Consider the following 17288-nt stretch of genomic DNA (forward strand, 5'->3'; position numbering starts at 1 on the left):
TTAGTTTGGTATAACTACATCACTCAGGGATGCTCTGAATGACACACTTAATCTGACCTAAACCCCAGAATAGAGAGTGCTAGGTCGACAGCAGAATTCTCTTGCTGCCCTAGCTATTATCTCTTGGGGAGGAGATATACCTACGCTGACAAGTTTTCCTGTCTGCGCAGGCGGCATCTTCACTGAAGTACTACAGCAGCACAGCATTATAAGTGTAGGTAGGCCCCAGGGAAAAGAGGGCAGATGAGACACATTTCTGAACATAAAACCAAACAGAAATGCTCAATACATATGTTCAGCTTTGTGGGCTCATCTAGACTATATGGAAGATTCGAAAGAGGATATCCAAATTCCACAGGAATTTGCATATCTTCTTCTGATCTCACTTTCGAAAGTGGAGCTTCTAAAGTGAAAGTATTCAAGACACTTTTTTCTTCTGCAACCCCCTTTTTTGAAAAGCCGCTTTTCCTCAAAAAATTAGGTTTACACGGCTTTTCGAAAAGGGGGGGATTGCCAAAAAAAACCCACGTCTTGATTGCTTTTGAAAGTGAGATCGGAAGAAGATATGCAAATTCCGTAGGAATTCCTGTTTCGAATCTTCAGCATAGTCTAGATGAGCCCTCATGTGTGTATATCAATCATCAGACTATGAGGGCACACACTCAGTCCCACTGCCTTTATGCTTTAAATATAAATGACTTAGATACTCAAACTTTTGTAAATTGTCCTATTTCCATTACAATTAATGGAGTGACATCTGGCCCTCAGTCTTTATTAGTTATACAACTCTATTTGTATTATTTGATTAGAGAAATAACTTTGTGGCTCAGCTTATTGATCAGTTACATATCTTTAAAACCATTAGAATGTGTGCATTCATATTAAAATATAAAATCAGCATATCAAACCTTGAGCCATTTTCTGTTGATAGTGAACCATTGGTGACAGGCTCTAATCCTGCAAGACCTTCAACTTCCAGTGACTTCTGTGAAAGTACAGTTCTCTCACAGATCTCCCATGCTGAATCAGGCCTTTATTGAAGAAGTGTTGTGACAAATACAGTAATGGAGTTCCCCAAAAGAGAGTCCATTGTATTTCATTATGCGACATGGGCTGCATGCATCCAAAGTCTAGGCAAGTCACTGAAAGTCTGTCCACTCATTTTACTGAACTATGAAGAACATCCTAATCGGGCTGCCAAGAAAGGCAGGCACATGCAGATTAACGTTAAAATAGCCCCATTTAAGTACCGCATCCAGATAAAGAAGCATATTTTTTCTCCACAGCTAGTTGTGAACCAGCCAGAGCAAGAGTTCTGTTGAATATAACAAAACAGCCTTAAGTATATGTGTTTAACTTCATGGTGGCATCCAATGCTTTTCTGCACTATACATGTACTTTGGTTAAAGAAAATGATTAACAAGCTTCAGTTAATAGGAAGCTGTATCCCCAATTCATGTATGTCCAATTACTAAGTGAAGAGGCGAGATAAAATCTTTAATCGGTTGGGTGGCTGGTACTACTATAGTCATTACCACTGTGTTGTTCATGAAATAGCTTTTATATCATGCCCTGAGAATTATGGGAGCATGTATAACATTTTTGGGTCTTTAAGAGCCCACATTTTTCCCTAATGCTGTTAGAAGATTCATCTGAATGACCAAGAAACCTTAGTGATAAACAAAAAACATGTGAATCAAAGAGTTGATTCATACATCTCTTCCTTTTTTGTTATCATTATCCTTCCTTTCTCCATGGCTCAGCACTGGCACTACATTTTGCTGATGAAAGACTGAAGGCATATGATAAAGTGTTGCAGAAATAATGAGATGTAAACAGTAAAATACTGTCAGGGAAATATTCTCAAAAGGAAAGGGAAAAAAAAGCTGTGGATCAGGGAACCATTTTCTAGCACTGATATGTATGCCCTGCTGCAGATCTCATTCTGCAATGATTAATTAATTTTTTCACTAACATATTTAAGCAGGTTCTCTGTCCTAAGGGCGTTCTAATTAATTAGTTTTTCACTATGAATAATATAGAATTTTTAAATGGAAACCTCCTGACTACAAGTATTAATGTATTCTTTAAAATCTGTTGGCAGTTTTCCTATGTTCTGCTTTGAATGTCACAACATTGAAGTGTTTGCTACAAATAAAAGCAAATTTTTAGAATGACTGAGGCTAAAAGAATCTGCATTATCTTTCATCTTTTGTTATTTGAAGTTTGACTAATGCCCGGTTCCCTCATCCTCTAGCCAGCAAATGGTACAAAACTAACTTGGATTCAAGTTTAATGAAAGAAAAAACAGCTAGACACAATTAAATTCACAGACATTTTGATGCAAAATAAACAAACATTGATACACATCATTACTAAATTGTATCTACATAAGGTATAGCTAAAAGGCTAGCTGAAAACTAGATGTTGCCCGTATGAGTTTTCACAGTGTCTTCCCCATCCCTAGTGTAAACAGAGTGTTTTTTATTTTTTTTTTCTTCGCATTTCATATTCATTTATTTCAAAATTTCCAGTATCTATTTGGAACTGTAGGTGCTTTATGCATATTAAAACAAATAGTGTTTATACAAAATTAAAGACAGTGCACATACTTATTGAGCAGCCCAAATAATAAAGACAACCCACCAAATTCTATCTCTATGACCTTAGCTTTTTAGGACAATATTCTTAAACCTGCCAATATAACTCTTTCCCCAAATACCTGAGCTCCCAGGGCTCCTAGAAGTTCTACCTGAATGACTCTAATGGCTGGTCTTCATTAGAGGGAAATTGATACCATTGCAATCAGTGCAGCAGGGATCAATTTAGTGGGTCTAGTGAAGACCCACTGAATCAACTGCAGAGGACTCTCTGGTTGATCCCGGAACTCCAGCTCTCCAAGAAGATTAAGGTAAGTCAATGGAAGAATTTCTCCAATGCAGTGATGACACCGGGGTAAGTCAACCTAAGCTATGCTGATGCCAGCTATATTATTCACATAGCAGGAGTAGCATAACTTTGGTCTGCCCTGGTAGTAGAGACAAGCCCTAAGGGCATGTCTACTCTTCAAGAAAACACCTGCCACTGGCCCACATTAGCTGGCATTGGCTGTGGGGCTACAGCTGAGGTGGACAAATACAGGCCTGCAAGTTGGATCCAGTCCAGCAGCACTAGCCCGTGGAGGGCCCCCACACTGCTGTATTTACCTGCACTTCTGCAGGTACAGAGGGATTACAGCTCCCATTGGCTATGGACTGCTGTTCCTGCCCAATGAGAGCTTCGTACCTGCAGAGGTGCAGGTAAATATAGCAGCAGTGACCCACCAGGGGCTAACCCTTGTGAACAGCCACCGTTTTACTGCCCACCCCAGGCTACAGAATTGCAGTAAGATGCTGAGGCTTCAGTTTGAATCCCGGCTCTGAGACTCTGCAAGGGGGAGAGGGTCCCAGAGTCAGAGCTGCAGTGGATCTCAACCTTTCTAGACTCCAGTACCTTTTTTGTCAGGAGTATGATTTGTCTTACACATCCCAGTTTCGCCTCACTTAAAAACTACTTGCTTACAAAATCAGATATAAATATACAAAAGTGTCTCAGCATACTAGTAGTGAAAAACTGCACATGTTCTCATTTTTGCTGTATAATTATAAAATAAGCCTATTGGAACATGAATACTGTACTTACATTTCAGTGTGATACTTGAGCCTGATTTTCCATTTGTGAGTCTTGTCTGAAGCCTCAGCCCCACTACTTGCAGCGGGAGCATGTAGCTTAGCTTACCAGGGTCCCCTATGACGTGGGACTTCAGGTAATTCTTCTGCTTGCTAACCCTAGTGCCAGTCTTGCACTTGTAACACCCTAAATCTATCCTGCGACCCCCCTGAGGATCACAACCTCCACCTTGAGAAATACTTATCTAGACTTGTTGAATAGCTCCTGGAAGACCTCTGTGTATCCCCAGAAGTATGTGTATCCCTGGTTGAGAACCACTGATCTACATTACACTTTTATACCCAGGCAGCCCAAGTCTTGTGAGCACTAGTCAATATGGGCAGCCAGAGATTTACCACATACTCTAGGCAGACAACCGGTCTGACATCCTCAGGGTGGCTTACCTACTTGGACAGATGATCTGTCTAGACCAGTGCCTGACCGCTGACCCTGGCCAAGGATGAACTGGTTGATGCACATGGCAGATAAGACTAATGCTGGCAGATCCACAGAAGCAACCAGAAAATGTGCCAGAGATTATAACTCTGATCTAGCAAATCACCTGAACACATGGTTAATTTGCAAATTCTGTAGTACTTCCATTGATGTCGGTGGGACAACTAAGACCTTGTCTATATTAAACCCTGCTGCTGATCTAATCTATGTAACCTCAGCTATGCAAACAGTGTGTAGCTGAAGTTGATTTACTTAGAGCAACATCTTGTGTGCGGTAAAGTCAGCGGGGACTGCTCTCCCATCGTTGCCAGCTACTTGTCTCATCCTGCTGGGGTACCAGTCTTGATTGGAGAGTGCTCGGAAATTGATTTACTGCATCTACGCAGATGCAATACATTGATGGCTGGTGGCTTGATGGCTGTAGCATTAATCCCCAGCATAGTGGAGATGAACTCTCCGATGCCTAAGGTTAAACAGTGACTTAAGTACTGTGCCGGCTCTTAACAGCCTCAAACCATATCCTATGCCATGACTACATTGGAACACAAGGGAAAGTTAAAGTAAGTCAACCAGAGGTGTGATGTCAATTGCACGTGGTGTGTGGATGCCTTCATTAAGGAGTAAAGTGGCCTTAATTTATACTACGTTAAGGCCACTTCACCTTGTATCAGGCCACCCTGCCCTCCACCTTGAAAGTGACTTCACACCTTTTAGTTGATTTGCCTTAATTTTCCTGAGTGTCCCTGAGAAGACGAGCCCTCAGATACGTAAACACTTTTACAGGACCTGCAATATATGCACTAATAAGGGCACTACCCCACAGTAAATACAGGGTTCTGTTTATTGCATGCAACTGGCCAAAACTGCTCACCCAAGAAAAATGGCAGTGCCACTTACATTGGCAGCTATCACTGCCAGGAATTTTCTGATATTTAACAGGCAGCTGTGCCTTTCATTGATATGGATCCCAGACTGTATTACAAGGACTGTCAACAAATGTACACACAGGCATCACTTCTTCCATCAGTGAAATGCAGATGGCTCTGGGTTAGAAAACTGCAGCTATTTACCAGCACACAGCAAGCTTGAAAAACAGGTTTGAACTGAAGAACTGTGTCTATGTTAAACTAGAACTGGGAGAGGTATGCTGGAGGGTGTTATTATCTATATTAGAATTTGGCCAGAACACTGAGAATAATGACTGTATTTCTGGGAAAAGTACTACAGGATCTTCAGTCATCATAAGTGGCTGGAGCTTTGATTTTATGCTTCATCTAAAAGGTGATTTCCCCCCCACACATTCTGTGTGTGTTGCATGTCCTCGGGGACAGGTATGAAAGGCTATTTGGAGTGCACCAAATGCCACTCTTGTCATTTACTTTCTTTTCCTTTTAATTCAGTGATCCATAATTGTTCCAAGTGTGTAGTGAACGGGTCAGGCGTGACTGTATTTACAGAAAAATACTCTGGGTCTCAAAATACCTTCAAGATGAGACAGTCACTGAAAAAGACCCTTAGCTAATTTGATCTCATGAAGTGCACTAGTTGAACTCATTTTGTACTTGAAGTATTAATTGAATGTTTCATTAGTGAAAATGCAAACTGTATTTTAATATTTGTTTTTTAACCAATATAATTTACATTTTTCTGGGTGATTCATTCTACAATTTCCCATATCTAAGAGGATGTCTTAAAAATGAAGATAAAGCCTTGTTGATATTATGTTCTAGCATTTGTAATGGTATCATATATACCTTTTAAACCTCTTGTTTTTTCAGTAGCAGCATTTTGAGAGAATCATGAAGGGACAGTTTTGAAACTTTTAAGTCTTGTAGGAGGAGTCCACTGTTAAAATGGTATATTTTTGTCAAATTAATGAAAGTGGATTAATACATAATGTGTCTGTATTGTGCATTAGAACAGGAGATTTAAGACTTCAGGACAATTTATGCAAATGGGAAAAATGCTTGCTAATAAGTACCTCAGTGCTCTATATTACTCCTAATTTGAACACCACTGTTTTGCTGTTCTATAACACTTTCAATGTAAGGATCTCAAAGCTTCATAAGACAATTATTAAATAAATGTCACAAAGCCTCTAGGAGGCTGGCATAATTATTCCAATTTTATAAACCAGGGACAATGAAGCAGAGAATTGAAGTGCCTTACCCAAGTTCACACAGAAAGTGTGTGGCTGAGTCAGGAAAAGGACTCCTGCCTTTCAGTTTTGTTCCTTATTTACAAAACTATCCTGCATGTCCTATCTTTATACACTTTTATATGATACTCTATTAATACACTAGTTTAGCCTTTATAGGTATGGATGAATTTACTTTCCAACCGAATAAAGACTCAAAATGAATTATTAAATCATTTGAAACCTGTGGTATTTTGAAAAAATGTGAAAATAAATCCATGGTAACTGGGATTTCACAACTGTTGTTATATCACATGCTACAGCCATTCTTTATTTGACAGCAAAAGCAGGAAAATAATTCAGATCCTCTAGCTCTGAATACACAAACTTTGTGCCACTTGTGCTAAACAAAACTTGTTATTTTTACTCATTACTTGGTAGTTGGATTGAGTCTATGATAAAGCCCTGAGCAGTTTGAATTCTATTCATTGCAGAGAGTGGTACACACCTTAATAATCAGGTCATTGCAATATATTAGCAGCTCTGGCAGGATGGGAGACAGAGAGAACCAAAACTTCACTCCCAAAAATGTACTAGAGAATACAGACAATATAGGCATGGTGAAAATAACCACAACCTATTTCCTCCTCTACCTCCTTCCATCACCCTAAAATATACATTCATCTAATTCTGTTCTGGAAAAAAAGAATGACAATAAATATAACATGATGGGAGCCAATGCTACCACACTTGGAAAAAATATTGCTAATGAAATAACCATGTTTACATCGTACTATATGTAGCAACTGCACATCAATGAGGAGCCTCCCTGCTTTGTGATACAATGCTTCTGGTAACTGGGAAAAGTGAGGCATTCCTCCCTCCCTAATTTACTGTGCACATCAATTTTTCCACAGATAGTGATTTTTTAAATTGAATTTTTAAATGAAATTTCCTATCTGGAAGGGGAAGGGTTTAATTAAAAAAAGAGCGTGTAAGGGTTTTCCTCCTGAGAATAACTGCTCTTCATTTTCCCTGGTTGATGCATTAAGTTCTGATCCTTCCCATGCTGACACATCAATCATGGTGGGATACACTTCGTTACATTGCAGCACAGCATGAAATATCAGACTGGGAAATTGGGGGCTAAGGCGAGTAAGGGGGGTGAGTGACACACACACAAATCTCTGTCTCTCTCTCTGCTTCACTAACTACTAGAAAATTCTGGTCAAATTAAGAACAATAAATCCAAGAGAACAATAAAACCAAGAGAAATACAACTGACTTGTTTGCAGGCTCACAACGGTCCTGAAATCCAGCTAAATTTTTTACGCTAACCTGTACTAAATCTCAGTTCTTCAATAATGACAGGTTTCAAGAACAAAAGCCGTTTGCAGTTTCTTACCTGTGATATGGTAGCTAACCTGCCGGTTGACCTCAGACGTGTCTTCGTCCCACGTGCTGAGAACTGCCACTACTTCCCCAGGTGGGTCACTCTCTTTTACAGATCCTCTGTATACCCCATGTTCAAAGACTGGAGCATTGTCATTTATGTCTGTCACAGTGACAGAGACCAAGGTGGTAGATGAGAGGGAGAAAGCTTCCCCCAGATCTGAAGCCACCACTGCAAAAGTAAAAGCGGGATTCTTTTCATGATCTAGGTCCTTCAATGTGCTGATCCACCCACTGTTGCTATCGATTGTGAAGGTTTCCATGACCTTGTCCAGCTCTGATTCCGCTGCAAGCGTATATGTGACTTGCCCATTTGCACCCGAGTCTGCATCAATTGCTTTAACCTGGATAAGATTAATTCCTATTGGCATCCCTTCCATTATGACAGCTTCATAGCTGGCAGCTTCAAACACAGGCTTGTTGTCATTTACATCCAACACTTTAATCTCTACATCCACAGTTAATACAATGTCCACTTTGTCTAGCTGAATGGTGGCTGCAACTTTAAAGTGAAAAGCAGGATTTGTCTCATGGTCAAGTCTCTTATCTAGCTTTATGATTCCAGTATCTTGGTCTATAATGAAAATCCCTTCCTTATTGTTTTCGGCTAGTTCACCATTAACAGTGCTATACATAGCATCCTGACTTGGTAAAATATGCAAAATGTCAAGGGTTTTTCCTATGACAGAGTCTTCTGGTATTATGAAAGAATATTGAGGTTGGGAAAAGGAAGGTAAAACAGCTTCTGGAGGTAAAACATGGATATAGACAGGAATAAGGGAATGCTTCATGGGAATGCCACCATCAACTGCTTTGACGAAGAATGACAGAACAGTGTTTTTCAACTGGTTAAAGTTACCTTTGGTGACCATCCATCCATTGTCAGGATCAATTTCAAGCAGATCTGCCACTGAAACAGAAGCTTCACTATACAATGAATAGGTGATCCTTGAATTTACTCCATCATCTGGATCTAATGCTTGCACTTGGGTGACCAAATGACCTTTTCCAACATCTGCTTTGACACTTGCTCTATATTCTATTGTCATAAACTGGGGAGTATTGTCATTCTCATCCACTACAATCACTCTTACTGTGCAGAAAGTCATTCTTCCACCTCCATCAAGAGCCCTCAAAAATATACTGATATCCCCTTCCAAAGGGTTCTCTCGGTCCAATTTCTCAGTAGTTAGGATCTGTCCATTGTTATCAATGAAGAATCGATCCTTGGCAAAATCATTTATTATAGAGTAATTTATTTGGCCATATATACCAGAATCTCCATCTGTTGCTTTTACATGGATTACCTTAGTTCCAGGGGCGGCATTTTCTCTCACCTCTGACATATAAATACTCTGTGAAAACACAGGGCTATAGAGGTTAGCACCGAGGATCCGGATATGCACCTGAGCTGTGCTGGTGAATAATCCATCCGAGACAGAGACATTTAAGCTATACATTGGCTCCATCCGCTGTTTCCGATGGTTAGACAAAGTTATAATGCCACTCTTGCTGTCCATGATAAAGCTGGTTCGATCATTTCCAGACAGAATACTATACTCCAGTCTGTCAAAGTCGGAGCTGTCAGCATCAGAAGCTTGGACACAAGTCACAAAATGGCCCCGGGGGGCTAGTTCACTCACATAAGATTCGTATATTAATTGGTTAAAAACGGGTGGGTTGTCATTCATATCTGTCACATAAATGCTAACAAGAACTTCACTGCTCAGCGGTGGGAATCCATTATCAGTGGCTCTGACTTTTAAGCTGCACTGCTGTAGTAGTTCGTGATCCAACATACGGGCTGTTAGGATTAGGCCACTTGTGCTATCTATGTGAAAATAATCAGTGCTGTTAAAGGAATCCTGGACAATCTGGTACTGTATCATTTTATTATTTTCAGAATCTGCATCGGCAGCAACAACCTGCAACACAGGAGTCCCAATCAAAGATGCTTCAGATAAGGTGGCATTATAGGTTGAGTGATCGAAAACGGGAGGATTATCATTTACATCATTAATTATTAAGTCCACAGTGACCTCGGCCCGAGCACCAGTGAGAGCATCACTGGCACGTACTGTCAGCTTAAAAACAGAATTTACTTCGTAGTCCAATGGGCTGATGACACTCAGAACACCAGTATCAAACTCAATGTTAAACTGGTTGTAGGGATCTCCATCAACAATAATATAAATGATACCCTGGCCCTCTGGGCTGGTTGCATTTATGCTAAGAATTGGGGTGTGCATCTCTACGTCTTCATTTACTGAAGCTGTATAGAAGGGTTTATCAAATACAGGCATTGCTTTATTAACGATAGTGATAGGCAGTTCTACTGAAGCAGACAGGGACGGATTACCACCATCTTTTGCAAGGATGATAACTAAATATTCTATATTAGATAAATCAGAGTTGAAGGCTTCTCTTAAAGTGACACTCCCAGTCTGCCTGTCAATTTCAAAATGCCCGTAGTCTTCTTTCAGCAGATAGGAGACTTCACCATTTGCACCTCTGTCTTTATCAATGGCTGTCACTCGATATATTAGGGCACCAGGCTCAGCATCAACTTGTACAGCAGCATAGTAAGGTAGCCCTACAAACACTGGAGCATTGTCATTGATGTCCTCAATGTTAACTCTGACAACCACCCTGGCCACACGCAGATGATCTAGTTCACGACTTGCCTCAACAACCAGTTCATACAGCTCTTGCTTTTCTCTGTCAAAGGGGATGCCGGTTGTTTCAATAAGTCCCGAGGTGGATTTGATCTTGAACTTGTTCCCCGGGTTTAATATACCATATTTCAAAGGCTCATTGAGACGGTTTCCAACTGCATTCACCACGGCTACCTTTGTGATATTAGTGCTGTTCTCTGAGATAGAAGTGGAGTAAAAACTTTGTGTGAAATGTAGCCCACTATCCATGGCCTCTTTTACCATTATGGTCACCACAGCAGTGCTATAAAATTTCCCATCAGACACTCTTACTGTAAGCATATAATGATCTTTGGAAAGAGTATTATTTTTTATAGTGAGTACTCCAGTATTTGAATCAATCAAAAAATGATCTACATTGCCTTCAATCAGACTGTACATTAGTTCAGGGGGAACCCCTGAATCCGGGTCTGTAGCCTTGACTTTAAGAACCTCTACACCAAAATAGGTGGGCAGAAGCAAAACTGTCTCAAACACAGCTTGACTAAAGACAGGAGGATTGTCATTGATGTCAGTTACTTCAATGGTAACTTCAACTGGACTCTCTGCTGTGAGCTGTGGATTTCCGCTATCCCTAACATGCACGTGGAAATGGAAGTGGGCGATGGTTTCATGGTCTAAATTGGAAATTGTTCTGATTGCACCAGTGCTGGAATCTACAGTAAAATAGTTCTTAGCAGTAGATTCCACAATCTGATAGACCAACAAAGCATTCTGGTTACTGTCGGCATCCGTGGCTCTTATCACCAGTGGGTTGTTAGCTGAGTTCCGAACAATGCTGTTTAGAGGAGCAGCTTCGCTTATGCTGCCTGAGTATTGTGAGAAGAGAAAAACTGGCAGGTTATCATTTTCATCAACAATCTGAATGTTGACAGTGGCATTTGATGCCATGCCGGCCATGTTAGTTGCTTGAACGATGAGCTGGTAAGAGGAAGTGCGTTCGTAATCAAGTGCCTTTTGACTGGTGATGACTCCAGAATACGGGTTTATAGTAAAGGCTCCATCCACATTCCCATCCTTGACCTCATAAACCAGTGTAGACTGACTGATCGCAGAAATCAAAATGACTGAGGTTCCAATATCAACATTTTCATTAACTTCTGCCTGGTATTCCTTGTGTGCGAACTTGGGATGGGAATTATCAGACATGGTCACAGAAATGCGTACGATTGCTGTTGCAGACAGTGGTGGTGAACCCTGATCAGTTACTTTGACTGATAAAACAAACTGTCCCATTGTCGTCAAGTCTGGCTCCTTCAATACTGTGATGATGCCTAAAACTGGTTCAATCTTGAATGTGTTTCCAGTGTTCCCTAAAACAAATGTTGAAAGCTATGTTAGAAGTGAAATCTTGAAAATACTAAAAATCATATATTATAATAAAACTAATCTATGATTCCACCACTTTGTTCCACAAATAATTATTGGTAATACGGTATAGAATTAAAAAAAAACATGTGCGTAAATCTGGGCTCCTAAAGCCATATTTAGATACTCATATAAGTGACCTGATTTTCATGAATGCTGCGCATCCTGCAACTTTCACTTACAGGCAGTCCCCGGGTTACATACAAGATAGGGACTATAGGTTTGTTCTTAAGTTGAATTTGTACGTAACTCGGAACTGGCTCCAGATTCAGCCACTGCTGCTGAAACTGACCAGGGGCTGACTACAGGAAGCCCGAGGCAGAGTTGCTCTGCCCCCAGCTTCCTGGAATCAGCCACTGATCAGTTTCAACAGCGGCTGAATCTGGGGCCTGAGACAAAACAGCTGGGGCGCTGCCGGGTAGGTCCCCCTAGGATCAACCCAGCAGCACCCCAGCTGCTCTACCCCAGGCGTCCACAACAAAAGCCTGGTCTGCTGGGGGGGAGCACACTAGCTGCGCCCCCCCCCCCCCCAGCAGACCAGGGACACCCCGAGCAGACCAGGGACACCCGGAGCAAAGCCTTGGAGGCGCGGGACCCCGCCGCCTCTGTGGCTTTGCTTGGGGTGTTCCTGGTCTGCTGGGGACCCCCCCCCAACAGACCAGGGACACCTGGAGCAGCTTTTCTCGCCCCGGAGGACGCGGTGGCGGGACCACTGCGCGTCTGGGTGGTCCCGCCAGCCGCGAGTTCCGGGGTGAGAAAAGCCCCCTTCGTAAGTGCGGATCTGACATAAGTCGGAGCCGCGTAACTCGGGGACTGCCTGTACTTCTGAAAATTGAACCACTTACTCAGGTGCCTAAATATAGCTCTAAGAGCCCCTTTTTGAAAATCTTCATCTATAGATGTATTGATTAAAACCAAATCTTCTTCTCTGATTTTAAAGATTTAAAATAATCATAATAGTTATTGCAGGCATTCAATATTTCTGAAATTCACACTATTTCTTAGGTAGGACATTAGTTTAAAAACCTAACTTTAAGATCCCAGGTTTGAAAATCTGGGCAGTGTCCTGTATGCAAAAGTAAAATTCCACAAAATTATGGAATTAGACTGTCCAATATTTGCATACCTGAGACACAGAAAAAGGATCAAAGACTAATAAGCCAATTCCTTGATAAAAGGATAACAAGTCATGCTCTGAAATAAAGAGTCTATTAAGCAACTATCATGAAGATTATTGCAGCTCAATGCTACAAAGTGTTACTATAGAATTTAGAAAATGTACAAGGAACAAAAACATATAAAATAGAGAAAAATATTTTGTGGCAGAGAGGTTTATTATTTGATCTCTGGTGAAAAGAGATAGTAATAAGATTTTTTAGAAAATGTATTGCGATCAGTGTTAGAATGTGAATACAGAGAGGTCACTGACTAAACAAAGGAGAAAATAATGTGTTTGGATCAGAGTGTTTTTTTAAACTAATATGTGATATACTCTGAGACTGTTCTTCTGGAAACAGATGCAAAACTTAAAGGTCTGTCCCAGTTTTTACCTGTTATTACAGGCTACCTCTATTAGGTTATTTTTGTGAGTGTGTGGCATCTTATGTAGTTGCTTAAGTTGCATGTGTATATGTGTGCGCACTCATAAATATAAGCTGTTAGCTCCTTCTTCTCATTTTCATTCCAAAGCCAAAAAGACAATATTTATATACAATTCTGATCTTTATTTTCAACCTATTCTTTCTGTCATAGTAGATTATCATTGAAACTACTGTTGTGATCTTTTTGCCATAGAGAAGAGCCCATGACCCATGGGAGAACATTTCTCATACACTACTGCATGGAATCCATTGGTCAACAGAGTTGCATAGAGAGCAACATCTGTGGAAAATTCCAGCTTGGGAACAAACTATGTGGCTACCGCAAAAGTAAATAAAACCAGATTCTCTGAAAGCTGTAACTGACTGCTAAGACTACCAGTACTGAGGCATGGAGGCTAGTACAAACATCAGTGCTCAGTATGATAGTGGCTTCTTCCAGACAGATATAACTTAAACTCACACCCATGGGAGCTACAGCGGGTTAAGGGGATGTGCTCGCTAAACCAAACTTTGTACTATTCACTGAGGTCAGGTTTACATTAGACCCAGCAGCTTGGCTTTAGGTACCCAACTCCAGCTATGTAGAATACGTAACTGGAGTTGACTTACCTTCAGCCAAACTTAGTGACATCACCACAGTAGGAGGCCAACGGAAGCAAATGTTCCCGCCATCTTTCCTTACTCCTCACAAGAGCAGGAGTGGTAGAGGCTGAGGAGGGAGCCCTCCGCGTTTGATTTAGAGAGTATTAACTAGACTCACTAAATCAAACTCTGGAAGACCGATTGTGGCAGTGTTGATCTTCCATGGAGTGAGGATGTGGCCTGAAAAGCCAGGGTTACAGATTCCCATGAGGATGAGCACACTGATGACACTGAAACCATGCCTTCACTCCCCAGAAGACTGATGCTACATTTTCTACTATGTGTATTGGGATAGTACCTAGACGCCAACCAGACTGGGGTCCCATTGTGCTAAGTGTTGTACAAGTATACAATAAATAACAGTCTCTCATCCAAAGAGCTCCCAATCTCACAGACAAGATCAAGACAAATGAGTGGGTTATGGGACAGATGGGTTAATAAAAATAGAAGTAAAAATAGAAGGATGTGTGCAATTCTTGACCAGTTTGCTCTACCCACTTTAATAAAGCAACAGACCAATCTCAAGCCCTCACTCCATCCCCCTTCCTCCTTTGAAATCCCAATGAGTGACTCATGAAGGAAGAGCATGGGAGGAGTAGATGGCTCAGGTTATGGAACAAGGAGTCCTTTATCACTCAGTTGGCATCTGTGTCAGGTAGAATTTCAGGTCTGGTGACCTTGAACAGTGTTTTGTTGACCTTTGATCCCGCTAATGGAACAGGAGTCACTGGTTCTGTTGCTACCCCTGCTACTTACACTGGGCAAGTCTCTTTTCCCTTGCCTCACTCATTCTTTCTCTATCTTGACTATTCAAACACCTATTTAACAGCACAGTGATAGAGAGCTGGGTGCCCTCTCTCCCTGGGGTGATCCATTACGCAGAGGTTGAGGCATACTGGTGTGACAGTGTGGGTAAACTTGCCATGCAGCTGCCTTTATTATGTTTGTTCTGTGATAAGCAGGACTTATTTCTCCAGGGTTATTAATCTAGTGCCATTCCCAAGGGCTACCATAAATAAAAAATGTTCCATCTATTTCTCTCAAAGAGGCAAATGCAGAACAGTGTTATACTCTATGCAGAACTGTATTTTTCCATCACACTACATCTGAACTTAACGCTCTGTTGCATTTATTTGTGTGGCTGATAAGAGCACTGCCGAATTATCCATGCATAGAGCCAGATGTTCTGGCAAGGAGATGAAATTAAATCAGACAAAAAGAGCCACGGCTCTCTGTCCATAGAGCTTGAGATGAGGTCCTTCCCCAGAGAGTAAGTTGTCTGATACTCTGCTGGAGCTGCTCATCTCATCACTGGCTGACTATGCTGGAAGATGTTTACAAGAAGGACAGAGGAGACAAAACCAGTAGAGAGGCGGTATGAACCAATGGATAGAGTACCAGATTGGAACTCAGGACACGTGGCTTCTATTCCCACCCTGTCACTTACCATGGGCTAGTCACATCACCTCTCTGGGCTTCTGCTTTCACCATTTATCTGTCATGTCTATTTAGATCATAAGCTCAGATAGTTGAAGGGCAGAAGGGATCATCTTGTCTGACTTCCTGCATATGACAGGAACATCAACATCACCCAGGACCTGCACACTAAACCCAGCAACCAAATAACAACCCACGTATTACAGTCCATGGGAGACTAGACTTTTATGTGCCACAAACAGAGAACAGGAAAAGAATAAGGTACCCAAGACCCCTGCAATGGCAGGGAAATGACTGAGATACCCAGATCATCCTGGCAAGTGACTTATATGCTGCAGAGGAAAGCAAAAAATCCCACAAGGTCCCTGACTATCTGATATGAAAGAAAATTCCTTTCCCAATTTCCACAAGAATGGGAAAATTCCTTTCCCATTCCACAAGAAGCAATGGGCTTAAACTGCAGCAAGGGAGGTTTAGGTTGGACATTAGGAAAAAGTTCCTAACTGTCAGGGTAGTCAAACACTGGAATAAATTGCCCAGGGAGGTTGTGGAATCTCCAACTCTGGAGATATTTAAGAGTAGGTTAGATAAATGTCTATCAGGGATGGTCTAGACAGTATTTGGTCCTGCCATGGGGGCAGGGGACTGGACTCAATGACCTCTCGAGGTCTCTTCCAGTCCTAGTATTCTATGATTCTATGATTCAATGCCACATATTGTGATCACTGAGCATGTGAGCAAGAACCAGCCAACCAAGCACCTGAGTGAGAAAATACTTGGTGCCATCTTAGAGCAAATAGCCCTCCCTGGCCAATGTCCTACCTCCAACCATGGCTGTCCATGATGCTCCAGAGGAAAGACATTTAAAAAAAAACCCGAATATTCGGGGCGGGGGAAATCTGTTTCTGACCCTGCAAGGACTGGAAGGAATGCTGAAGCATGAGTTTTTAGGAACATTAAGAGAAACAGGAAGTAAGCCCAAGGAGCTCTGCCCTCCACCATCACACACAACCCCATCGCACAGGGCAGGGACTGTTTCTATGCAGCTGAACCCTGACTTGTGCAATGTGCCTGATCTAAGCTGGGACCTGTAGAGAATAGAATCGAATCGAATCGAATCATAGAACACTAGAACTGGAAGAGACCTCAAGAGATCATTGAGTCCAGTCCCCTGCCCTTAAGGCAGGACCAAGCACCGTCTAGACCATCCCTGATAGATGTCTATGTAACCTGCTCTTAAATATCTCCAGATGGAGATTCCACAACCTCTCTAAGCAATTTATTCCAATGTTTAACCCCCCTGACAAGAAGTTTTTCCTAATGTCCAACCTAAACCTCCCTTGCTACAGTTTAAGCCCATTGCTTCTTGTCCTATCATCAGAGGCCAAGGAGAACAATTTTTCTCCCTCCTCCTTGTGACACCCTTTTAGATACTTGAAAAAATGTGATATAAATAATAAACACACATTCTGAATACATACCTAAATAATATATATGATTACTGAGACTGTCAGCTTTACAGATCTGTATTTAACTGTTTTCTGTATTGAACAGCTTATGACATTATCTTCTTAGTGGCTTTAGTTCCTGTCATTCTTACAAAACCTCCAGAGTAGAGAGGGGTGAACGAGAATGGGGATCCCTTAGGGTGTGTCAACATGAGAAAGTTGCTCGGTTCAATGTACAGTATGTAGTGCATAGAGCTGTGCAGGCGCTCTTATTTGGATCTGAGAGGATCTTATTTCAATATAGTTAAACTTCTTCTAATTGACT

General features: G+C 41.4%; 1 protein-coding gene across 9 annotated transcripts in view; it reads right to left on the reverse strand.

Annotated features, from left to right (window-relative positions):
- FAT3 (FAT atypical cadherin 3) overlaps nucleotides 1–17288 on the reverse strand; it is a 647479-nt gene that overhangs the window by 130049 nt on the left and 500142 nt on the right. For all 9 annotated transcript variants that reach the window (XM_025188675.2, XM_075919378.1, XM_075919376.1 and 6 more), the window contains one exon: nucleotides 7707–11780. In XM_025188675.2, coding sequence (XP_025044460.2) covers nucleotides 7707–11780 — 4074 coding nt within the window. The remainder of the gene's footprint in view (nucleotides 1–7706; nucleotides 11781–17288) is intronic.

Source organism: Pelodiscus sinensis, chromosome 1, assembly GCF_049634645.1.
Source record: "Pelodiscus sinensis isolate JC-2024 chromosome 1, ASM4963464v1, whole genome shotgun sequence".
NCBI lineage: Eukaryota > Metazoa > Chordata > Testudines > Trionychidae > Pelodiscus > Pelodiscus sinensis.